The 22,825-nt window shown below is 66.6% G+C and overlaps 3 protein-coding genes across 3 annotated transcripts in view; 2 read left to right on the top strand and 1 right to left on the bottom strand.

Annotated features, from left to right (window-relative positions):
* The first annotated feature begins 11 nt into the window (after positions 1-11).
* On the top strand, positions 12-6,774 carry APBA3 (amyloid beta precursor protein binding family A member 3). The gene is made up of 10 exons (XM_082071947.1): positions 12-1,078; positions 1,479-1,518; positions 1,973-2,118; positions 2,266-2,352; positions 3,388-3,546; positions 3,829-4,008; positions 4,207-4,419; positions 4,901-5,020; positions 5,750-5,890; positions 5,981-6,774. Exons 1-10 carry the CDS (start codon positions 119-121, stop codon positions 6,050-6,052), a joined length of 2,118 nt encoding a protein of 705 aa, XP_081928073.1. The 5' UTR covers positions 12-118; the 3' UTR covers positions 6,053-6,774.
* Positions 6,775-7,032: 258 nt separating this feature from the next.
* Positions 7,033-18,009, bottom strand: TJP3 (tight junction protein 3). The gene is made up of 20 exons (XM_082072037.1): positions 17,907-18,009; positions 14,350-14,538; positions 14,143-14,267; positions 13,868-13,970; positions 13,234-13,687; positions 12,838-12,941; positions 11,691-11,853; positions 11,521-11,608; positions 11,251-11,315; positions 11,027-11,105; positions 10,732-10,888; positions 10,246-10,354; positions 9,578-9,797; positions 9,061-9,257; positions 8,757-8,852; positions 8,378-8,448; positions 7,966-8,271; positions 7,631-7,855; positions 7,388-7,440; positions 7,033-7,255 (listed from the first exon to the last, which is right to left on the bottom strand). The coding sequence occupies exons 2-20, from the start codon at positions 14,395-14,397 to the stop codon at positions 7,156-7,158; spliced, it is 2,763 nt and encodes a 920-aa protein (XP_081928163.1). The 5' UTR covers positions 14,398-14,538; positions 17,907-18,009; the 3' UTR covers positions 7,033-7,155.
* Positions 18,010-19,529: 1,520 nt separating this feature from the next.
* Positions 19,530-22,825, top strand: part of LOC309449872 (phosphatidylinositol 4-phosphate 5-kinase type-1 gamma-like) — a gene marked incomplete at its 3' end in the record, with an annotated part of 32,780 nt that continues 29,484 nt past the window's right edge. The window contains exon 1 of the mRNA XM_082072390.1: positions 19,530-19,953. Within this exon, the coding sequence (XP_081928516.1) occupies positions 19,854-19,953 (100 nt within the window). The 5' untranslated portion in view covers positions 19,530-19,853. The remainder of the gene's footprint in view (positions 19,954-22,825) is intronic.

A 22,825-nucleotide genomic window follows, 5' to 3' on the forward strand; every position in this document is an offset into this window, starting at 1 on the left:
GGAAGCGGCGGCCGCGAGCGGGGCCGGTGAGCGCGGCGGCGGCGGCGGCGGGTCCGTCCCGCTCCCCACGGACGGCAGCGCGGACTGCTGGGCGGGCCCCGCCCCGGAGCCACCGGCCATGGACACGGAGGAGGGGCCCGCGGTGCGGCCCGGCGGCCCCGGGCTCCGTGCGGGTGACGGGCGGCCGGAGGGGCCCCCCTTCCTCAGCCCGCGCCCCGGGCACGACCTGTCCGGCCCCGAGGGCCAGCGCGGCCCGGGCCCCGCTACAGACCCGCCCGCCCGGGCAGGGGCACGAACTGAGCTTTGTGCGGTGGAGCCGGAGGCGGTGCCGCGGGGCAGCGCTGGCTGGACACCCGGCGGCGGGAGCGGCCCTGCGGAGCCAGGACAGTCCCGAGCGCCCGGCGACGCGCCGGGCATGGAGCTGGACGAGGCCCCCGAGGGCAGCGCCCGCCCGGGCAGGGCCCCGTGGGCCGAGGACGCGGAGGATGAACCCTCCGAGCTCCAGGGCCTGCTGGCCCAGCTCCAGAGCCTCGACCCCAAGCTCTGCGACCGCCCGCCCGCCGCGCCGGGCCCGCTGCCCCCCGGCAGCACTCGGGAGGGCGCGCAGCCCGGGCGGTGCCGGCGCCGCTGCCAGCCCTGCCCGCTGCACGTGGCCACGGGCCGGGGCCTGGAGACGCGGCCGTGCTGTGCCCGGCGCTCGGCCTGCGCCCGGCCCTGCCACGGGCTGCTCTTGGCCGAGGCCGAGCGGGAGGACTTGCTGAGCCTCCTGTGCTGCGAGGGCGGGCTGCCCGAGCCCAGCGCCCAGACGCCCTTGGCCCGCTCTGATGTCCTGGCCGGGACCAACCTGGAGATGCTGCGGGCTCAGGAGGAGCTGGCCGCTGCGGAGGAGCCTGAAGGGCTGGGGAGGCCAGAGAGCTCGGAGGAAGGACCTTCCGGTGACTGGTATTATGGAGAGGGGCTCGGCGAGGTCGACTCCACCTGCGAGGGCGATCGGGACGGTTCCCCGGAGCCAGCCTGGGTGGCCCTGCCTCCCGCTGCGGCCCCGCAGGCAGAGCAGCCAGCCCAAGGCGGCGTGACCGTGAGTGCATCGCACAGGGGCTGCGGCAGCGAGCCAGGACGTGCCCCTTGGCTCTGCGACCTCAGAAGGCTTTGGGTGGGGGCACAGGGGAGCCAGAGGCATCTTTTCCTCGGGTCTTACAGGGCCTCATGCTGCTGGGGTGCCCAGACAAGACCCTTGGTACTGGTGCTGGCTCCTGCTGCCCTGACTGCTGGGGGACGCTTGCATGGCTTTCTGACCCGTGCAGGCCCCGGGGAAGAGGCTGGTGGGTCTGAACACCCCCAGCCTCACGAACCTGTTTCCCCCTGCCCTGGGATGCTGAGTCCTTGCTGTGTGAGGCTCCAGAGCAGCCCGGCGGGGGGACAGGCTGAATCTCGTGGATCCCAACCAGAGCCTCACCTGCGCTCTCATTGCTTTGCAGAACAGGGAACCCCCATCCTCCTGCCCAGCCTTCAAAGAGGGTGAGTTGCTTCTATGCTTGAGCAGCAAAAGCAGCCAGGAGCCCTCCTGACCCTCCGCCTCCTGCTCTGACCCCGGCTGTGGGGTGGCCAGGGGTCCCAGCCAGGGAGGGAGCGCCCGGCTCCGCACCCACACAGGTGGGAACGTGGCTGCAGGCTCTGGGTGGCTCGTTTGATCCCATCTCACCCTTCACTGAGCACAGGGGGTGCTTCAGGGGTTGGGGAAGGGGATGCTCAGGCTTGGGAATGGAGAAAGGGGGGTGGCAAGGTGTGCCAGGGGAAGAGGAAGCAGCTGTGGGGTCAGAGCTGGTGTCGCGGTGGTGCCAGGAGCCCATCTCCCAAACACTGAGCTGCTTTGCCACACGTAGGAATGCAGCTAATGGGTAGCAGGCGTTGGTAACCGCAGTTTCCAGAGGTGGGGGGACCAACCCCTGCTTAGTCCCTCCCAATGTGTCAGTTCCAGGCCCTTGTGACCCGGAGGATCTGCTGGACGGTGTGATTTTTGGGGCAAAGTACCTGGGTTCCACACAACTGGTCTCGGAGAGGAACCCCCTGACCAGCGTCCGCATGGCGCAGGCCCAGGAGGCGGTGGACAGGATCAAGGTGCGGGGGGGCAGGGAGACACAACTGCCACCAGCCCAGCCCCTCCTGGGCGTGGGGACCTTCCCAAAGGGACCCTGGGGCTGCGGGGCAGGGACCCGAGGAGTCCCGGCAGGAGCCGTGACCTCTCCTGGGCACGTCGTTCTGCAGGCACCGGAGGGGGAGTCCCAGCCCATGACCGAGGTGGATCTGTTTGTCTCCACGCAGAGGATCAAGGTGCTCACGGCCGACACGCAGGTGAGCGGGGAACACGGGCACCCGCGTGGCTCCGGGGCTGCCAGAACCTCCCTGTTTGGCCCTGGGGTCTCCGCGGGCGCCCCCGCCAGCGGGGCTGTGCACAGGGCCGGCTGCGGGCACACACACGCGTCTGGGAGGAGACGCGTCACTGCGCAGCCACCCACGCAGACGTGTCGTGTCCCTTGGCTCTGTGTTCAGTTCTGGGCCCCTCAGCTCAGGAAAGAGATTGAAGTGCTGGAGCGGGTCCAGAGAAGAGCAACAAGACTGGGGAAGGGACTTGAACACAAGCCCTATGGGGAGAGGCTGAGGGAGCTGGGCTTGTTTAGTCTGGAGGAGGCTTAGAGCTGAGCTCAGCACTCTCTAGAACTACCTGAAGGGCAGTTCTAGCCAGGTGGGGATTGGGCTCTTCTCCCAGGCATCAGCAATAGGACAAGGGGCCATGGGCTTCAACTCTGCCAGGGGAAATTGAGGCTGGAGATGAGAAAGCAATTCTGTGCAGAGAGAGTGGTCAGGATTGGAATGGCTGCCCAGGGAGGTGCTGGACTCAGCGGCCCTGGAGGTTTTGAAACTGAGATTGGCCATGGCACTTAGTGCCATGATCTAGTCAATGGACTGGAGTTGGACCAAGGGTCGGACTGGATGAGCTCTGAGGGCTTTTCCAACCCAGTCCATTCTGTGATTCGTGCAAAGTGCTCCTTGCGGGAGCTGCCGGGTTCCCAGACCAAGCTCCAGAGAACTTACGCTTGAAACTTTTGTAGCTCTTTGTCTCTGGATTAGTTTCCGCTTTGTAGTCAGAGGGAGGAGCTGTCTTGTCCCCCAGCAGCACCCAGAGATGCCGATGAGCCCTTCATCAAAGAAGCTGTTTGTTTGTACCTTTTAGTGCAGATGTGTCTGCACGGTGTGTGCCCGGTGTCTGAGCTGCGTCCTGGCGCAGTGGCTTTTGAACAAAGCCCCTCCTGCTCATGGCGGTGCCTGGTGGGCTCCCGTGGGGTCCGTGGGGCCAGCGCCGAGCGACTCTGCCGTGTCCCCATCCAGGAGGCCATGATGGATCACTCCCTCCAGACCATCTCCTACATCGCTGACATCGGCTCCCTCGTGGTGCTCATGGCGCGCCGGAAACTGCCTCGGCGGTCGGAGGTGACGGAGGAAAAGCGGCTCTACAAGATGATCTGCCACGTCTTCCACTCAGCCGATGTGAGGCGACAGCGAGTCCCTCGGGAGGACAGGGTGGCCTTGGGGTCCTGGGCCCCGTCCCGCTGTAACAACCGGGTGCTCTGGGGGCTCCTGACGAGAGCAAGGAGCCCAACGCAAGTACCTCTGTGGTAGAAGTGGGGAGGACTGGCCCATTTGCGCAGGGAAGGGGCCAGGGTGCCCTGGAGCTGGGGCGCTGCGGGGTGCCGGCAGCTGCAGGCTCCGGTTTGGCCATGAGAACATCGGCCCTGACCGTGGGCACAAACGAGCCCTGTCTTTCCGCAGGCCCAGATCATCGCTCAGGCCATCGGGCAGGCGTTCGGCGTGGCCTACCAGCGCTTCCTGGAGGCGAACAGCATCGACCCGAGCCAGCTGAGCCCGCGCCAGTACAGCCGTGCCCTTGAGGACCAGGAGCAATACAACGCGGAGCTGAACCACTTCTCCCGGCAGGAGAACTGCAAGGACGTAAGAGATGCCTTGGAGGGGTGGGGACAGTGCAGGGAACTGGCTGGCAGCTCCGTGCCACCGCTTCCACAGCTCCCTGGGCAGCTGGGGTGCTCCCTACGAAACTGGCTCCCATCACGGGTGGCTGTGAGCCCGGAGCGCGCGTGCTGGGGCTGGGACAACATGCCCAGGTGACCGTAACCCGTCTGTGCCCCCCAGGTTTGCATCCGGAAGCAGAAGGGGGAGATCCTGGGCATCGCCGTCGTGGAGTCGGGCTGGGGCTCCATCCTGCCCACCGTGGTCATCGCCAACCTGATGCACGGGGGCCCTGCGGAGAGGTCGGGCGAGCTGAGCATCGGGGACCGCCTGATGTCCGTCAACGGGACGAGCCTGGTGGGGCTGCCCCTCCACACCTGCCAGAGCATCATCCGGGTGAGCCGGGGCTGCAGCACCGGCCTCCCCGCACAGCCAGGGACCGGCCTGGGAGCCTCTGGGATGCCGGGGTCCCCGATGCTCCCGCTGTGGGGTGGGTGGGGGATAGGAGGCTGTGGGGGCCACGTGTGTCCTGTGGGCTCGGGAGGAAGGGCCGTGACAAGGCAGGGACAAAGCTGGGACTGAGCTCACTGCAGCGGGGCGCGGAGGGAACCTGCTGCATCTTTCACCTGGTGGGCAGGACGGAGCTGAAGGCAAGGACAGTGCGGGCTCGGGGACAGCGTGGGATGTCTTGGGACTGGATTTATAAGCTCTTCTGATTGAATTTGAGCATGGCAGTATCCCTGCATGTGCCTCAGTTTCCCTGTTGAAAACACGTTGCTAATCCTCAGCCCTGCCGTGAGCAACGTGGCTGCATCGCCCCTCCCAACCGTGCCAAATAGCTCCCCAAACTCTGACAAAGCCCCATCCCATTTTCCAGGAGCTGAAGCACCAGCCAGAGGTGACACTGAACATCGTGCACTGTTCCCCCGTCACCACGGCTGTCATCCGGCGCCCCGACTCCAAGTACCAGCTGGGCTTCTGCGTGGAGAACGGTGTGGTGAGTGCTGGGGACGGGAGCGGAGCGGGCGGGCTCAGGCGAGGTCGTGGCTGCGTCCCTGGGGACGAGCGCGCGGCTCCAGCGCTCGTGCGTCTGCCAGGCCTGAGGGCTCCGCTGTGCCCCAGCAAAAGGCTCTTCCCCGCTCTCCAGTGGTTGGATCTGTCTTCCTGATGCGTTTAGCTGTTGGCTTTCGGGGTGGTGGTTTCTTCCTTTCTTGGTGTGATCTTGGTGACATTTCTTGCTGTCCCCAGTGCTCCAGCCCCTGCTGGCTCTGCGCTCCACAGTGGAAAGGCAGAGGAGCATTTCCAGGCCCCGCGGGAGCCGATGGGGCGGGTGGGCAGCGGGGGGTGCCAGGGCTGCACCGCACACTGACCGGTGCTCCCAGTGGTGCTGGAGCCGCGGGTACCTGCAGGCGCACGGGAGCTGCTGCCCCAGGGAGGAGCTCCAGCACTGCAGCTGGATGGGAGCACGAGGGTTTGATGGGGGAGCTGAGCTCTCTGGCAGCGGGGGAACAAAATCCGGCGCGGTGCCCTTGCCAGACATCCCAGCACATCACTCTGGGGGCAGCAATACCAAGAGACGTCCCTGCGCTGGCTGCACACCGTGGGCTGGAGGAGATAGCACCCAAGTGCAGAGCTCTTAGCAGGAGCCTGCATGGATGGGGGGGTTTGGGGTGGTGGCTGTGCCACGGACACAGTTCTGCTGTTACTGCACTTACCCGCTCCCCAGATCTGCAGCCTGATGCGCGGGGGCATCGCGGAGAGAGGCGGCATCCGCGTGGGGCACCGCATCATCGAGATCAACGGGCAGAGCGTGGTGGCAACGCCCCACGAGAAGATCATCCAGCTCCTCACGCAGGCGGTCAGCGAGGTGAGCCGGGCGGCTGGGCGCGGGGTTCTGCGCCGGCAGCTCCAGCCCGGGCTCCGGCGTCCCCCGGCTGATCTGTGCGTCTCTGCCCAGGTGCACATCAAGACCATGCCGGCCTCCACGTACCGCCTGCTGACCGGGCAGGAGCAGCCGCTCTTCCTGTGAGCCGCCGGCTGTCACCGCGTGTGCCGGGGCCAGGCAGGAGCCAGCCCAGGGCTGTGCGGGCAGGGCAGGCGCTGCCCCCGCCCCAGCGCCCTCATCCAGCCCTCTGCCTGCGCCTCTTCGCTTTTACTCAGGACACAGCGGGGTCTGATCCCCAGCCTGAGCAGTGTCAGCGCTGGCGGTGCCAACGTTTGGGCACCTTGTCCCCTCTCTGCCTCCCAGTGCCTGTCCCGCTGCTTCACAGCGTCCTTCGCCTTGGCCTGTGCAGGAGGACAGGGGACCCTGCGTGGAAGGTCACCCCATCCCGTCCCCACACACAGTGCTCTTAGCTCACCGACAGTGCCTTTACACAGGTGGGGGTGGTGCCGCAGCCCCAGCCCCTGCACCCCTGCCCGTGGGTGCACGCTGACACCCGAGGGGGAGCCCGCAGGGCCCCGACTCCTGCTCCTTCCCCCTGGCTTTGCCAGGGCTGCAAACAAAATCCCCATTAGACCTGTTGCACCGAGCTGGGAAACTACCTCTGCTGTTCCCTCGTGCACACGCAGACCAGCACCAGCTCCCAGCCCTCAGCCCCACCCAAGGGACCGCGGTGCTGCCCGCTCCCGTGGCCGAGGACCAGCCCCTGGTGCTGTGTTTTTCATGAGTGGGTGTCTGGTTCCTTGTGGCCGAGGCAGCACTGACCTTTCTGTGCCTGTGTGCTTGGTTGATGTAAAAATAAACATTTGAGGGAATGTGGGACGCTGCGGTTTGGGAGCCCTGGCTGGGCTGCAGCTGCTCAGCTCTGCACCCTGAACCCGCCGCGGTGCCAGACGTTGGCACAACCTGCGGCCAATTCCTGCTCCAGCACCTCTTGGGGTGGGATCTGCCTGGGTCCCAGCGAGGCCACCGTGTTCCCTGCCACCCCCACCCAGCACACACAGAACCGCAGCTCAAAACATTCCGTTTATTCCAGCAGCAGAGGCCATGGCCAAAAGGCAGTTGGTGGTGCGGTTGCAGCAGGATGAGGCCCAGCCTGGCCGTGTGCTGCTCTGTGGCACCCCCTGGGCTGGCCCGTGGGGCTGGGGCCGGGCTGGCCCAAGGGGCTGTGGAAGAGGCCAGCGGTGCCGTTACACGTCTGTAGCCGGGCCCCACTCGTAGCCTTCATCCTCATCCGAGTCATCCCTGGCCCGCGTGAACCTCTTCCTCACCGCGTCGTGCTCGTATTCCCTGGGGCATGAAACGCCGCATGACGCCTCCGTCCCCCCGCGGGATGGTGATGGGGACGGTGCCCGCGGGCAGGGCCGGCCGGGCAGAGCTGGCACCGGCGGCTCCGCAGGCCCTGCCCCGGCCCCGTGGTACCTGATGCTGTCGTGGCGCTGGCCCCGCCGCGGCTCCTGCTGCTGCTTGGGCGCCTGTGAGAGGCCAGAGAGACGGGGTCAGAGGAGGATTTGTGCCCGTGCCAGGGGCTGCGCTGTGTTCCCCCACAGGGAGCCAGAGCTGGACCCTGTGGCAGCGGGAGGGGACAGGGGACAGGAATTGGCCCCCATAGCTGGGTGCTGTGCCACCCCCGTCAGCCCCTCGGACCAGCGTGGGGGGACCCACCTGCTCGCTCAGGCCGTGGCCTGGGGACACCTGCGCTGGCTCGGAGGAGCGGGCCAGCCCGGGCTGGTCACACGTGTCCTCGGCCTCGCCGTCGGTGTAGGCGCCCGCCTCGCCGTCCGTGTCCTCGTAGTCGCTGTTGGCACGACTGTCACAGGTCAGGTAGCCCGAGGCCGCTGCACTCGGCGGGTTCAGCAGCTCCAGACTGTCCTCCCGTGCCAGATCTGCCTGCGGGTGGGGACGACACAGACGTGGGACCCCAGGAGTCGGGACGGGTGCCTGGCCTGGCTGCAGCCCCAGCAGGCTGAGCCGTGCCACAGGGACCCCGTGCCCCGTACCTGCTCTACCGCCGTCCAGACGGGCTGGCTCTGCTGTGTCCTGATGATGTCCTTGATGGCCTCATACCAGGCGTTGCTGCTGAGGCTGACGGTGGCGGTGAAGAGGTGGCTGCAGTGCTTCTTCATCTTGCTGGCCTGGGCGTAGAGGCGCCGGGAGCTCTTCCTGGAGTCGGGCGCCAGCCACTGCCGCATGGCCTTGATGCCCTGCCTGCTCTCGGGCTCGCAGAACACCACCACCGGGTAGTACTGCACGTAGTTGAGACGCTCCACAGCCGAGGGCGTGATGTCCAGCAAGGCGTGCTTGTCCTGGGGCAGGGCACGGCGCTCAGCCCCGCTGGGGACGGGGATGGCGGCCCTGGGCTCCACAGGCCCTGGCCCAGACAGCTCCAAGGACACAAGGAAGGTCTCTCACCTTTTCTGCGATCAGCCGCACTGAGTCCAACTTGATGACCTTGGAGGACGCCCCATCGCGGGGGACGCTCGCTGCGGGACAGGGAGACGTGGCATGAGAGGGGCTGGGGGACATGGAGCAGCTCTGGCAGCCCCAGGCTGGGTCTGGCTGTCCCCAGGCCCAGGGCTGTGTCCCTCAAGGCGGGGACATGTCCGGGTCCTGGCTGGTGTCATGATGCATGGGGAGAGGGTGAACGAGTCCAGGAGGGTGTTGGGGTGTCACATGGAGGGGCCAATGAGGCAGGATCAGGCCAGAGCCACAGTTAAAGAGCTCCCACGGGTCTCGGACACTGCGGGTCTGGCTGCTGGGTGCAATTTCCCCCAGCATGGGGGGTACATACGGGCGATCTCGAACAGCTCGGGCAGCTCCGTGCTCAGTTTCTGCATGGCGATGTCTGCGATGGGGCCCAGGATCACCACCGGCCGCTTGAAGCTGGCTGTGGGGAGAAGCCGGAGCGGCTCAGGGAAGCTGCGGGCGAGGGCAGAGCTGGCAGCACCCAGGGGTCCAGCCCCGCTCCTCGAGGTGCCCGCAGGCCTGGGACTCATCCAGGGGAGCGGAGCCCACTGGCACCTGCAGCGGGGCAGCCCCGGGGCCAACGTCCTGTGGGTGAGTTTGGGTGACGGGGACTCAGCCCCGGTACCCACCTTCCTTCAGGACCACCCTCTCGTAGGGCGGGTAGTGGCCCTGCTTGGTGAGGGCAGACAGGTCCTCGCGGCTCTTCCGCAGCATTTTCTTGGCTCCCCGCAGGCCCCGCAGCTTCCAGAACTCGGCCCGTGCCCCGGAGGGGTTGGCACCAGATGTAGCTTTCATCGCTGACTCCAGGCTGGCGATCTGCTCGGCCCTGGGAGGGGAAAGGGCTCAGGACCTGGCGCCTCTGGATTTACCCCCTGCCTTGTCTCATTGGGCTCTGAGTGGGGCGGGAGGAGCTGGTGTCCCCGCTCAGCAGCACAGCGGGTGAGGCTGTGGCAGCCCCTTTCCTCTGGGACCTTGAGCATCGGCTGCCCCATCACCCAAGAAGGGATTTCAACAGCTCCTGCTTCCCAGCACCGCTCCACCAGCCTTTGCCTCTTGCTGGGGCCACCATCCACGTCCCCGTCCCGCTGGGGGGCCGCCCCCCAGTTCTGCTCATCTGGGGCCGTTTGTTCCTGGCTCCATCCCTACCTGCGCTGGTTGGGGATGATGCCCTTGTCGTGCTCCTGCAGGTCCCTGCCCATGCGCACAGCCAGCCAGCTCCCCAGCCTGCCGCGGTACATGGTGTCCAGCACGTGGAAGACGTCGCCGCGGACAAAGCTGAGCCCCGACGGTGTGTCCTTCTCGAAGTCAAAGTGTGTCCGGATGTAGAACGAGTCGCCCACGTTGGATGAGATCATCTTCCTGTAAACTGGAGCCCAGGGTGAGAGGGACCATCAGAGGCTGAGGAGGAAGATGCTGCAGCAGAAGGTGCTGGAGGGGTCTGGGCAGGAGCTGGGCTGGCCAGGAGCCTCCCCAGGAGCCCTGGCTGCTAGGGAGGGCGCTGGGGACACCTTTTCCTCCCATGGCTCGCTCAGGTGTGCTGCAAATAGCAGGATGTGACCCCCCAGCACACACTGGCCGCTCCAGGCTGAGCAATGGTGCCAGAAAGGCCAGATCCAGGATGCTGAGGCACAACCAGAGCCAGGATGGTCTGGTCCTCTCCCATCACCTCTCTGGAGGAGGAGGGGGGTGAAGGGAGGAAGGACCATCCTGCAGGGGCAGAAAGGGCCATGGCAAGGCCAGCAGCTCTGACACTTGCTCAGAAGAGACAGAGGAGGGAGAGGCACAAGCCCAGCATGAGTCTGGTTGTCACTCACTGTCCTGCTTGCTCTGGGTCCGCAGCACGATGTCCTCGCCCGGCGGCAGGCTCATCAGATACTCCACAGCCTCCTCGCGGGTCAGGTTCTGGAAACTGGTGTCGTTCACCTGCCATGGAAAAGCATTTGGACACGGCTCTGCCGAAGGGACACAGGGCACAGGTACCAGCAGGAGTCCCGGGGGTGGCAGCGCCCAGGGCAGGGTGGGAGAGGTGACCAGTCCCTGTCACCTGAGCACCTGCCACCACCCCTAGTGACCCTGGGGAGGGCCCCTGGGCCAGCCGAGGTGCTGCCTGGACCCGCTGGGTGTTAACGGTGCCAGAGCCAGGACCGTCCCCCCACGCAGCGCCCGCAGAGCCAATGGGTACAGGCCATGGGCACTGACCCAAAGCGATGCCCGGCAGGAGAAATCCTGATCCCCAGACCCAAGAGGTTGGTGCCAGTCCCGCAGCAGAAGCGTTCGGAGCCGTTCCCATCCCCAGGTACCTGCAGGATCTGGTCCCCTTCCCGGACGCCCTGGCTCTCGGCCGGGCTCCCCTCCTGCACGCCCGACACGAAGATGCCCACGTCGTTCCCCCCAGCCAGGCGCAGCCCAGCGCTCTTGGCCTTCACAAAGTGCACGACCCTGGAGGCGGCGCTGTACCTGTCGGGGGAGCCGCGGTCAGCCGGCAGTGACACACCGGGGACAGCACAGGGGGTCACTGGCCCTGTGACCCCAACCCTGTGCCGGAGCAGCTTCCCATCTCCCCCAGCCCTTCCCCGCCGCCTCTCGCAGGCTCACCCGTCCCTGTGTGCAGCTCGGGCCGCGGGGCTGGCGTGGGGGCTGTGGCTACTGGCCCCCTCCACGGCTTCCAGCAGGTCTGCAGGGAAGGAGAGCGGCTCCAGGGGACGGCGGGGGCTGCGCTGCTGCCCGGGCTCTGCCGGGGGGTCGGACAGCAAGACATGCAGGAGCCCGGAGCCCCCTCAGTGTCCTGAGCTCCCTCGGCCTCAGCTGAGCTCACTCACCAGGGCCCCGAGCGTTGTCCACAATCGTGTCGGGCGCAAGGTCCCTGTTTGATCGTCTCCCCTCCCTGGAACAAAGTCAGGGCAGGATTTGGGCAGGTGACGGGGGCAGCGCTGCATGGGCACGGGCAGGCAGTGCCACAGCGGGGACAGCGGAGCAAGCTGGGACTAAATGGCAGAGCCACCCCCGTGGTGACCCAGCCCCTGCAGCCCGGCAGAGAGCACCGCGGGACCTGGCGGGGTCGGGGCTGGTGGGCACGGAGCGGGACTCACGGTGAACTCATCCTGGCCGCAGCTGGAGGGGGCGGGGAGGCCTCACGGGACGGCGGGTGGGACCGTTCAGAGGTGATGTCGGAGATGTCTGCAGCGACAGGAGGGAACACACGTCAGGGATCATCCAGGCCCTGTGCCGTGTATCTGGCTCCGTCACCGTGTCCCCTCACCATCCATCTGGGAGCTGTCGCTCTGGCTGTCGTCTGTGTCAGCGATGTTGACCAGGAACTGCCGGTTGTCCCGGAGGACGAGCAGGGTCAGGGTCCCCTCCGTGCGCTCAATGAGCTGCTGGGTGTCAGCCAGGGACATGTCCTCGCTGGGCACCCCGTTGATCTGGGGGACAGAGCAGTTGGCCTCAGGGCGCTCGCTCCTGGGAAAGCCACCCCCAGGAATCGCTCCAACGTGATGCTCCGACTCCCAGGCCCTTCCCAGCCCCTCCAGTCCAGCCCCAGCTCCCACAGCTCCCTCTGTCCCGGGCCATGTCCCTGTTCCTGGATGCCTCTCAGTGGGGCCTCATCCTGCACAGAGGAAACAAATTAGCGAGGCTAATTAACTCCCACCTTTAGCTGCAGGGGGCCCAGCATGGAGGCAGGAGCTCAGAGACCTGCTCAGCTGCTGCCCAAAGCTCAGTTTTACTTTGACCTGTCCTGCCACACACCACACTGGTACCGGGGAGTCAGGCCCCCAGTGCCTGTGGGGCTGTGATCTCCCCGAGGTTCAGCAGCTTTTCCCACCCGGGAACAAAATCCCTCCCGCTTGTCCCAGAGCTGCTTTGGCCCCAGTTCCCAGCAGCCACGGCTCTGCCTGGCCCATGTGTGTAAATGAATCATCACACACAGAGTCACAGAATGTCAGGGATTGGAAGGGACCTCGAAAGATCCTCGAGTCCAATCCTCCCGCGGAGCATCTCCCTCCATCTGCTCCTCCCCAAATACTTTAAGCATCGTTTCACCTGACATACCCTGACACCGGAGGTCCCTGGGTGGGGACGTGCACACGTGGCAGGGGACGAGGTGCCGTGGGGACAGCGGGGTGGACATGATCCTGCTGCGGCAGCGGGACAAGCCACCGTCCCTGGCGGAACGCCGCGGGGCTGCCCAAGCAGCCAGGCTCGGCATCGCGGGGAGCTGGTCCCCAAGAGCCCGCGGGGTCCCCGGTGCCGACTGGGAGCCGGGGCGGAGTGTGGGCGCCCAACCAAGCCCGTAAAGCCGCCATCCTTGGCATGCAGCTCTTGGCTTGTCCCCTGTGGTGACACTAGGGACGAGCCACCCAAACATGGGGAAATGAGATCCCCAGCAAGCGCTGTGCGCCCCATACCTTCAGGATGAGGTCTCCCTCCTGCAAGGAGCCATCCCTTGCCGCCAGCCCGCTCTCCACTATGTGCTTGATGAAGAGCTGACTGCCCAGCTTCAGGCCATACTCTGCATCAGAGACACGACAGCGTCAGCACCAGGCGGGTGCAGGACCCGCCCGAGGTCCCCCTGGGCACCGTCCCCACGAGCCCACCCTGGGTCCCCTCGGGGCACTAGGAAGCCCCAAAGCTCAGCTCTGCAACCACGGGCTGAGTCCTGGCACATTTGGTGGGTGCACAGCCTGCACTGCCCACCCACCACAAGCCAGACCCTGCATCAACTGCACCATCACCTCCCAGGGGACACACGGCCACAAATCAGGTGACAGGACGCAGGGACAGAGGGAGCGGGAGCCCTTCACCTTCGTTCTGCTTCTGCTTCACCAGGACCGACGTGATGGGCTTTGTGGGCACATTCTGGTGTGGCAGCCGCTTGAAGCCGGACACCAGGGCCAGGCCGTTGGTGTCCCATTCGTGACCGAAGCCATTGGCAGAGCGGTGCCGGCTGGAGCGCCTGTGATCCGAGCCGCTGCCGGGGCTCTGCCGCCAGTGGCTCCTGTCCTGGCTTTGCCTCCGGTTCCGGGACACCGGCTTGTGCTGGCGGCCGTCACCGTGGTGGTCGCCAGAGCTTCTCTCGCTGGACGAGTCCCCGTCGTAGCCCTGGCTGTGGTCCAGGTCGTCCCGGGAGCGGCGCAGGGCTGGATCCGCACCATGCAGCCCATCGTCCTCATCTGAATCGTAGCGCCGGGGCACAGCCGGGGACCTGGGGCTGCTCTTGCTGGCGGGGAGGTGAACCCTCTTCTGTCTTTTCACTGTCTGCAGTGGAAAGCGAGAAGGAGAGGATGGCGGGTGCAGCTGCCTCTGCCAGATGTTCCTACAGCAGTTGCCAAGCCCCAACAGGACCCGGGGTGCGTGTGACAGGGGAGCCGGGACGGGGACAGGCGCGGGGCAGCCCCTGCACAGTGCCGACCCCGGCCCGCCGTGGGTACCACTCACAATGTTGACGATCTTGCCGCAGGTTTTAAGCGTCTGGATGGCAAACGAGGACGAGACGTTCTCCATGGAGAGGCCGTTCACCATCACGATGTGATCCTTCCTCCTGGGATGGAAATCGCAGCCGGGGGGCTTGCGGGTGCTGAGGGCACCCATTGCCCCAGGGGTCCCAGCCCAGCCGGGCAGGGTGGCAGCGGTGCTGGCTCTGTCCCAGCAGGGCCAATTCACTGCCCTTCCCAGTGAGCACCCCCCATGTCCCCACGTCCCCGCGCACTCACTGGAGCCGCCCCGTCGCTGGTCCCCCGGCCACCACATCTGAAACGACCACCGCTGTGTCCCCAGTCACCTTGTTGGGACGGTCCCGGCCCCCAGAGACAGCGAAGCCAAAGCCCCGTTGAGGGTCCTACAGGGACGGGCAGACGGGGGTCAGGCAGAGCAGCCCCACAGCCCCGTCCCCTCCCACGGGCAGCCCGGGCCACGCTCACCCTGCTCAGCGTCACCGTGTGCTGCTCCCAGATCACCATCTCCTCCATGCTGGGCACCCGCCAGCGCAAGCGCGGGACGGTGGCCGCGGCAGCCGGCCCGTGTGGCAGCCCCTGCGGGGCGGCCGGGGGCGCAGACCGGCTGCGGCTCCGCCGTGCAGCCGCTGGCCCCTTCCTCAGCCCCACTTCGGGCTGCAACGAAGAGCAGAAGCAAAGCTGAGCCACAGGCACCGGGAACAGCACGGGTGCAGGGGACAGACCCCCGCCGCAGTGCCCAGGCACCCACCGGGGACACCAGAACTCACAGCCATGTCACACCCGGCTCACCCCGCATGGGAGCAGCCTCCAAAACCCTGAGCTGCTCCGTGCAGTGTGAGATCCCCACCACAGGGGTCCAGCTCCATCCCTTTGGCCACATGTCCACGCAAGGGGAGGTTTTAGGCAGGACAAGCAGGTCAGGACCCATCTCCATGGCTGGGACCACCTGCCCACACCGACCTCGTGGTCCTGCTCACAGACCCCAGGGTGCTGCTGGGTGCCCTCCCACCCTCCTGCTCCAGCACCACAGCAGAGCCAGCAGCTCCGCCAACCGCTTTGGGATTCACCAGCTCCAGGTTCCCGGAGGAGATGTCGGTGTGAACCCGGAGAGACGCAGGATCCCTGCGTGGGGTGGGGGACAGCGCGCCCAGAGCCTCCCGTGACTTCCCATGCAGTGGGACAGGAGGAGCCGCTGTGATCAGGGGACACGAAGGGTCGGGGTTTGTCTGTGCCAGCACACATGCCGAGGAAACCCGGGTGGGACCATCGAGTGATTCTCCAGGGCGATGGGGACAGGAATCCACCAGCCCAGCGCAATGACGCCGCCACCACCAGGTCCTCAGCCCTCCGACCCGCACGGCTGGGCAGGACAGACCCTCACCCACCGCCTGCCCGCGCCAGCCCCAGCCCACAAGTGGGGGGACGTGAAACGTCCCCCAGCCAGGTCACCCCGTCCTGCTCCTGCCTGGGCACCCCGGTGCTGCCAGCGCCCAAACGGGTCCTGCCACGGCACAGGAACCGCCACGGCACAGGAACCGCCACGGCACAGGAACCGCCACGGCACAGGCACAATGGGCCATGGCCACGTTCGCACCGCCAGGTCTGGTGCCGGCTGCCCTTGTGGGCATCAAGGATTGGGCAGCAGCTCAGCAGGGGTAGATCTCCCCAGTGCTGATTGGCTGACAGCTGAGGCCCGGGCACTATCCCCTGGTATTGATTGGCTGGCAGCTCTGCCACAGCAGGACCCCGACATCTGGTTGGCTCTGCTGTCATGGGTCTCTCTGGACACTGATTGCTCAGCTGCCCTGCCAGAGCAGATCTGATTGGCCAATGGCTCTGCTGTGGCACATCTTTGGATTCTGATTGGCTGATAACTGTCCCATAACAAGTCTCTCCAGAGCTCTGATTGGCCAACAGCTCTGCCACAGCAGATCTCCAGGGCTCTGATTGGCCAATGGCTCAGCCACAGCAGATCTCCAGGGCTCTGATTGGCCAATGGCTCAGCCACAGCTGATCTCCAGGGCTCTGATTGGCCAGTGGCTCAGCCACAGCTGAGCTCTGATTGGCCAGTGGCTCAGTCATGGCAGCAACCCCCAGTTCTGGCCACGCTGGCCCTGCTGCCCCGTCCCCCAGTCCCGCAGCACCCACACGGCTCCGCAGCGCCCGAGGGCTCTGGGACAGTCGTGCTGGGGGCTGTGCTGGTTCCCCACCGCGCCTTGGCCCCCGTGTTGGCACCACAGGAAGCTGGAAATACCCACAGCCCCTTTGGGAACTGACAGCGGGGCAGGTTTGGACCAGGGAGGCATCAGAGCTGAGCACTGAGGCCCGTGGGCAACGCTGAGCAGGGATCCCGTGGGGACACCGTGGGGGCAGCACAGCGGCTCAGCCCCAGAATGGGGCTCCTGAAACGAAACGGAGCTCACGGCAGCACCGGGCGGGACGGTGTAATCATTCACCTGGGCCCCAGAAATAGCCCCAGCTGGCCGGGCTGCGCCCACGAGCGCCGAGGGCAGAGTCCGGGCTTCCGCTCCGCGTCATGAGCCACCGAAACCAGCCCGAGTGCCCCCCCAGCACCCACCGGTGCTCAACACGTGGGGACACACGTGCCGTGGGGTGGCAGGGGCTGAGCAGGACACCACTGCGGTGGCGCCTTTGGACCTGTCCTGGTGCTTGTAACACCGGTAACAAACAGGAGACCCCAGCATGGTGGTGGGTGGTTTCCTGCCATACCAGTGAGCTGAACTGGTGAGTCCCATCTCAGCCGTGTCACCAGCCGGTCAGTGCTCACGGTCTCCGTGGCCACCCGCAGGTGACACGGCACAAGCTACAGGTCCAAGAGAGCCCAATGGTGAGGCAGCCAGAGCGTTGCCCTCCCTGGTGTGACAGCTCATCCGCTGTGCCAGAGCTGCCCCACTGCCACCCCACACAGCCCTTCACCATCCCCAGGCAGCTCCCGCTGCTCTCCCATCGCCAGGAAGCCACAAATCAGCCACACACCTGCGTCTCGCTGCTGCCCGCGGCTCTTTGTAGGCGGGGGGGACAGCGTGGGGATGGCAGCAGCTCCTGTCTCGCCAGCCGGCGCAGGCAGCGCCCACGGTGCTGCCAAAGCCCCAGTCCTGCTCCCGGTCTCCCCGGGGGAGCTGGCGCAGCGCCTGCCCCGAGCCAAAGGCCGAGCCTGGCAGCTGGAGGAGCCGGCTCGGCCGGTTTCCGACAGAAACCAGCCCGCACCCGAAATGGCCCCGCCGGGAGGGGCAGTATCTGGGCAGAGCTGACCACAGCCCAGCGCGCCAGCACCGAGCGCCCCACACGCCCCACTCCACCCCACACACACCCTGGTCGGCATTTCCAGGGAGTTTAACAGCAAACAAAGCCGCGGCTACAACGGGGCCACTCGTCCCGCTGCAAGGTCGCTGTTCGGGGTTGTGCGCGGCCCCAGGTGACACTGCCAGCAATGCCCACTATGGGGACAGCAACAGGTGGGGAGGGTATTTATTGGAAAGCGACGCATCCTGCCCACCCCAGCGGTGCCCCACAGCCATCCCCACACCCGTAACCTGTTTCCCAATACCCATGCCAATGGGGGTCCTTGATCTGGGACCCCCCAGCCCGCCCGGGATCAGTGGGGTCCCTGGTGTCAGCCAGTGCTGCAAAACTGCTCATCCGGTATCTGTGCAGGACAGGGGGCCTGGGTGCCCCCAGAAGCTCCTCTATCCCTACCCCGCCCACATGGCGATGGGCTGATCCTGGGAAAGGGGTCTCTGGAAGGTCTGAGCCAGCCAGGGTGTAAATCAGCCGGATCGAGGCACGTCCTTCAGCCCTTGGGACGGAGCTGTGACAGCAGGGTCCCAGGATCCCCCCCAGGTATCTCCCTGCAATTGGGGCAGGACTCCAGGAGGGCCACCAGGTCGTGGAGCCACCCAGAGAGGGACAAAGCGTGACCAGTTCCCCAGATGAAAGGACGGCTGGGTCCCTGTCCCCGGATGGAAAGCGGGGCCGGCAGATCCCAGGGGTCAGGCACTCACCGAGCCTCCGATCCGACCAGGAAGGAGCCACCGAGCTCCCGGGCTGGTGGCGGTGGTGTCACTCCAGGGTGCCTTGCTTAACCCTTTGTGGGCCAGACGCTGCCTGCAGGAGGGGAGGAGGAGGAAGGGGGTCCCGGGGCAGTGTCCCGGGCACAGCAGGAGTCACGGGGGCTGTCCCTGTTGTTCTCCATGGTGCTGGTGGCTCAGCCACATCCACCCCCCCCGCAGCCCCCAGCAGGAGCAGGCTCACAGGACACTGAAGGTGCTGGTGCCCGGGACAGGTGTCCTTTCCCCTTTCTACCCCTCTCCAAGGGGGTGGGGGCTCTGCACCAACCCTCGCTGCCCCTGACCCCCTAACCCTCCCTCCAGCCCTGCCTGGGAGTCCCCAGGGTGCCCAAATGGCTTCAACCAGTGCCCCAAGAGGGACAGGGACAGTGGCCAGCCTGGGGCTCCGGGTCCTGGGGGAGCTGTGGGGGAAAAGGTGACACCATGGCTGCTGTCCCCTTTCCTCCCCTCCCCCTTTCCTCTGCCCCCCACCTGGGGACCAGCGCCCCGTCACTCCTCTTGCAGCAGGGTGGATTTCCCACGGTGACCGAAATCAGCTCCACGTCTCGGCTCTCTGTCCAGGCCGCCACTTCCAGCCGGGCTCGGTGCTGCTGCCACGGGCCGTCCTGACCCTGCGGTGGGGTGTCGTGGGGACACCAGCTCCCCCGGAGCCCCCCGGCCAGCACCCGCCAGCCCGGAGCTGGAGCCATCGCTGTCCCCTCCGCTCCTCAGACCGGCAGCGAGTGTTTCCTGCTCACCGCAGCCCCTCGGGGAGCCCGGGGCTGCTCCCGGCCCGGCGACTGCTGCTCCCCGGCCCGGCCGCCGCCTCCCCAGGGCCCCCGGCTGCCGTCGTGCGCAGGGCCGCGGCGGGAGCCCCGCGGGCCGGGGACGCGGCCGAGCAGCATCATTACGGCCGCCTGCACCCAGGGCTGGGCGGTACCGCCGGGCCGGCTGCCCCTGCCCGGGACACGACTGTCCCCCGGGGAGCGGGACACGCCGGCGCGAAGGGACCGGCCGGGAGAACCGGCCCGGGCTGACCCGCACCCAGCGCTGACCCGCAGCCCGGGGCGCCCGGGCCGGGCGGTGCCACTAGATGGTGCCACGGGCCGGGCTCGCCGCGGGGCCGGGAGGAGCCGGGCCCGGCCCGGGCTGGGCAGCGGAGCGGGGTCGGGGCGGCTCGGCCCCGGGGCGGGCCGGGGGTGCTGCCCGTGCCCGGCGGCGGGTCAGGCCCGGCCCGGAGGCTCCGCGGTGGACACGTCGAGGGGGAGGGCGTGGAAGCGGCGCCCGGCAGCGGGAGGGCCCCGGTCCCGCGGGGGCAACGGAGGCTCCGCCGCGCCGGGGGCGCTCAGGACGGGCTGTCGGGTCCCGCCGCCCCCGGTTCCGGGTCTCGGGCCCGGCCGGACCCGCACAGCGCGCGCCGGGCCGGCCCCGCCCCCGCTGCCATGGCGACCGGCGGGCCCCGCCCCCGCTGCCATGGCGACCGGCGGGCCCCGCCCCCGCGCTGCCTCCCGCCCGCTAGGGAGGGTGGGGGGGGGGCAAATGGTTTTCCTTTCCGCCGCTCTATGGCGCACGCGGCCCCGTCCCTCTCCCCGCGCCTTCCAGCCGGGAGCGGGCCCGGTCCCGACCCCGGGCCCACAGCCCACGGGCTATCGCGACAGCCAACCCCCGAGTCGCGATTAACTCCGGCGGAAGGGGACCAGTCAACTTCCGGCGCTGGCTGCGGTCCTTTCCGCCCTGCGCTGCTGGGGCGTGTCTAGCCGCGGCACCTCCCGCACTCTATGGTCCCCGCTGTTCCCAGTCTCCTCAGCGGCGGCGGCCGGAGCCGGGAGGAGCGCGGCGGCGGCAGCGGGTGCGGGCCTGTCCTGCCCCGGGCCTGCCCTGCCCGCGGCCTTCGCGGTGGCCATGGAGCTGGAGGTGCCCGAGGAGGCGGAAGGCTCGGCCGTGGCGGGTGCCGGTGCCATCACCCCGGAGGCCGGCGTGGGGGGACTGGACGCGGCAGGAGGTAACGCGCTGCGAGCACCGGGCGGCCGGTACCCTCGGCCGGGCTCCCCGGCGTGTTTCCCCGCGTGTCGCCGTCCCCCCGAGGGGCCGCTCCTGCCGGTTGTCCCGGAATGTGTGTCTCCGTGTCCCGTCCCCTCCCGACCCGGGAGTGGTTTAGCCCAACTGCACCCCCCGGGGGGTCTGAGTGGTACCTCCCGGCCGGGCCCCCCGCATTGTGCCCTGTATCCCCTGGGGAGCTCGGGATGGTTCAGTCCAGGCCCCCCCGGGACGCCGCGTGGTCCCGTCCAACGGCCGCTCCAGCCCCGCGGCCCCGCAGTGGTTCCGCCCCTCGGCCCGGGACCCCCGGGGGCTGCGGGACCGGCCGGGCTGGGGCTGCCCCGCGTCCCCCGGGCTGTCCCGGCCGCTGCCTGCTGGGGAGGGGCAGCTGCGACCACCGGAGCAACGTGCAGGGCACGGGCCGGCCCGAGCTCCCCGCGGGCAGCAGAACCCCCGTGCCCGGCTGGCGAGCGGGACCCCGGGACCGGGATGGGCCTCTCGGGAGGCTCTGGAGCGGCCGTTTTCCCGGGGGGGTGAAGGGTCTTGTCCTGCTGTGGCAGCCGGGGAGCTGCTGCGGCTCCATCGCTCCCGCCCGCGGGGCCCGGGCGGCCCCGGTACCGGATCCCCCGGAGCGGCCGGACGGGTGAGCCCGTTTCCAGAGCAGGAGCCAGCCCGAGCCTCAGGCCGCTGTTCCCGAGCCCGGCAGCACCGCCGGCGGCGACAGAGACGTGGGGCTGTGCAAGCGCGCCTGCCTCTGCTGCCTAATCATCTATAGTTCATTAACAACCTCCAAATTGCTGGCTTTGGTTTTGCACGTGATCACGCAGCCCCGCTCTGTCGTTGGGTTGAGATCGTTCCTTCGTGGGGCTGACGTGTCGCTCCCAGCCTGGGGTTTATCCAGAGCCTGCACAAGGTGACCAGGTTTTGGTTGTGTTGTGACAGCATCTCCCTGTCTTCAGGCCTTTAAATGAGGATCGTTAGGTCTTTTAAAAACCAACAAGTTCCAGCTGAAGCTGCGATTATTGTAGAGATGTCATCCGTGTGGAGTGGGGCTGGATGTAAGGTGATTTTTGGGCAGGTGCTGAGATTTAGGCAGCGCCGAGCTGCCTCCGGCCCATCTGCCGTGGTGCTGCGAGGGGCCGGAGGGGCTGCCTGGGCGCACGTTGCCTTTCCGAGGCTGCTCCTGGCTCTCCCCACACGCTGCTCCATCTATTTTTCGGGAGCCTGCTCCCAGCACGCTGTGCTACAGCTTGCGGTGCGTTCATCCTTCTGATTTCTCCGTCACCTTTCCCTGTTTTGGAGAGGGCAGGGGGTTGTTGCTCAGGACCAGACAAGTTCTCTGTGGGGACTGTCTCTGGAGGGTTTAAGCAGGCAGTGTGTGTTTCTCTACCTGTTGCAAGTAAATCTGAATTTGTGAACCTGTCGGCTGTCTTACCTTATGCTGATAGTAAAAAAAGATGAAACGGAGCCAGTAATCTCACCGATGCTTTGATTTTTTCGAGTCAAGTTGCTTACTCCTCGCTTGGGTAGAGTCCAAATTGTGTCACTCGGCCTCAGCTGCGCTTGTAACTGGAGCTCCCAGGAGGGCTGGGGACAAGGTGCTTGGCAGCTAATGAGCGTTTTCTGGAAGAGAACAAAACCGGGGGACTGGAGGTGGCTCTCGGGGGCTGCAGAGACGCGGCTGGGGCTGGGCTGTGTGGGGGCAGTGCCGGGGGGCTCGGTGGGGACCGCTGCCCGCAGAGCAGGGTGACGCGCTCTCCGGCCCCACTCGTGCAGATGGGAACACGCCGCGCCAGAGCCATGCGGGGTTTGTGCTGAACACCGTCCTGCTTTGTTGACTGTTTCAAAGCCAACGGCAACAAATCCAATTCAGCGTGCACAGCATCGGTGCTTTCGCTGCTTGGAGCAGCGGTGGAGGTGAAGTGCTGGTGACCACCTGTACACGTGCCTTGTGCCACTCACCGTAGCGCTCGTGCTGTTGGTGAAGAATTGCCAGTGTAGCCCAGGTGTGCTCCCGGCTCTCTGCAGAGCGCGAGGCTGGCGCTGTGCTGGGCTCTGACTGAGCGCACACGATGGGGTTAATCCAGACTGTGGGTCGAGTCAGCAAAGACCTTCCCCAAGCGCTCAGTAAATATCAAGAAGGGGGCTGGTTTATCTGCTACAGGAATAAAACTGGATGGAGGCAAAGGGCTGGAAATCAGGGAAACCTTGACAGGAGGTTGACTTGAGTCTTCTGAAGGGAGAACACCCTGTTGAGTGCCAGCAGCTGGGCTCGTGTGTAAACACACAGGCCCAATTCATCCTTTTCTGAGAACCCAGATTTGAGGTTTTTAAAAGTGTTGTAACCACTGTGGCTGAAAAGGGAGTTTCAAAATCTGTGGCTTCCGTGCCTCCCCCCGGAACCCGCAGCTTGTCGCCCTGGGAGGGGCCCGCAGGGTGTCAGGACTTTGCTGGATGCGGCAGCGCTGCTGGGGCCACGTGCGGGTGACGGGTGAGCTCCGGAATCCTTCAGCCCGGGCTGCCCCGGCCCCGGGAACAGCTGGGTGAGGACAGAGCCTCGAGACAGGGTCTGGAAACTCCTTTTATCCAAGGGGACTCAGGTTTTTGGAGAGCTGTCGGTACGAAGCTGATAACAGAGCTGGTCTCCACCGTCTCCTGGCAAAGGTGGAAATTCTCAGCCCGACGGGGAAGTAGGGTTGATAGCCGACTTATTTCTGTTTCTCACCTCTCCTGCTCTGTGGGTTGCAGCGGGCCTAGCGTTTGTGGGTTCTTCAGGGGTTGGTTCCTCTGCTGTAGGGAGCTGAAATGATTTGACAGGTATTCACGCTCGCGTTCCA

Source organism: Streptopelia decaocto (genome assembly GCF_964273445.1).
Source record: "Streptopelia decaocto genome assembly, chromosome: 24".
Classification (NCBI taxonomy): domain Eukaryota; kingdom Metazoa; phylum Chordata; class Aves; order Columbiformes; family Columbidae; genus Streptopelia; species Streptopelia decaocto.